At 37.0% G+C, this 638-nt stretch overlaps 1 protein-coding gene across 3 annotated transcripts in view; it reads right to left on the bottom strand.

The window, feature by feature from the left end:
• The window catches only part of LOC105108578 (uncharacterized), an 11,399-nt gene that overhangs the window by 2,012 nt on the left and 8,749 nt on the right, over positions 1-638 (bottom strand). For 2 of the 3 annotated variants that reach the window (XM_011002926.1, XM_011002927.1), the window contains exons 16-17: positions 352-638; positions 115-219 (exon numbers count right to left, since the gene is read on the bottom strand). In XM_011002926.1, the coding sequence (XP_011001228.1) occupies positions 115-219; positions 352-638 (392 nt within the window). Of the gene's footprint in view, positions 1-15; positions 220-351 lie in introns of all 3 variants that reach the window. The other variant, XR_839084.1, reaches the window with a different exon arrangement.

Below are 638 nucleotides of genomic sequence, written 5' to 3'. Positions count from 1 at the left end.
CACTATTCAGGGAAAGAAACTAACTAGGCATTACATATTTATGCCAGGTATCGAACAGGAAAAACACAAAAAATATGCATGTTAATTTTTTGTGATGTGTAATAAGTTGAGAACCTGCAGGAATTCCTCAGTTGATGATGGCATTGCCAACTTCATACCCCAGTCCTTCCTGGGGATTCCCATCCAAAATGACTCAAGAGCTTCTTGTGGAACAGATACCTGCAAGCTCAAAAGTAAATAATATCAGTCAGCATGATTAGTAATCATCAACACTTGGGACCCAGACTAAGAAAATATTTTCCTTTCATTTGTGAAAAGATTTAATTAAACTGTCACATGAAAATTTCCAACCTCAATGCAACTTAAAAGTGCCGTCAGCAATCTGGTTCCTGGAGGTAAAGAAGAATCACAAGTACATGCATTTCCAGGATCAATCTTCCGTTTCTTTTTGCATTGAATCTCATGTTCAGCAAAATCAAATTTCTTGTTTTCAAATTTAAATGTTCGGTGGCAAGAAAGACAGTGTGAGTCTTCAGAGAGATAAGTGTCAAGACACTGGTCACAAGTGTCCAATAATTGCTCACATCTTTTCTTTCCATATTTCACGGCACATAACGTTGAGGAATTAAAGCACTCTT

Source organism: Populus euphratica, unplaced genomic scaffold (genome assembly GCF_000495115.2).
Source record: "Populus euphratica unplaced genomic scaffold, PopEup_1.0 scaffold293.1, whole genome shotgun sequence".
NCBI lineage: Eukaryota > Viridiplantae > Streptophyta > Magnoliopsida > Malpighiales > Salicaceae > Populus > Populus euphratica.
This window is presented reverse-complemented; position numbering and strand designations above follow the sequence as displayed.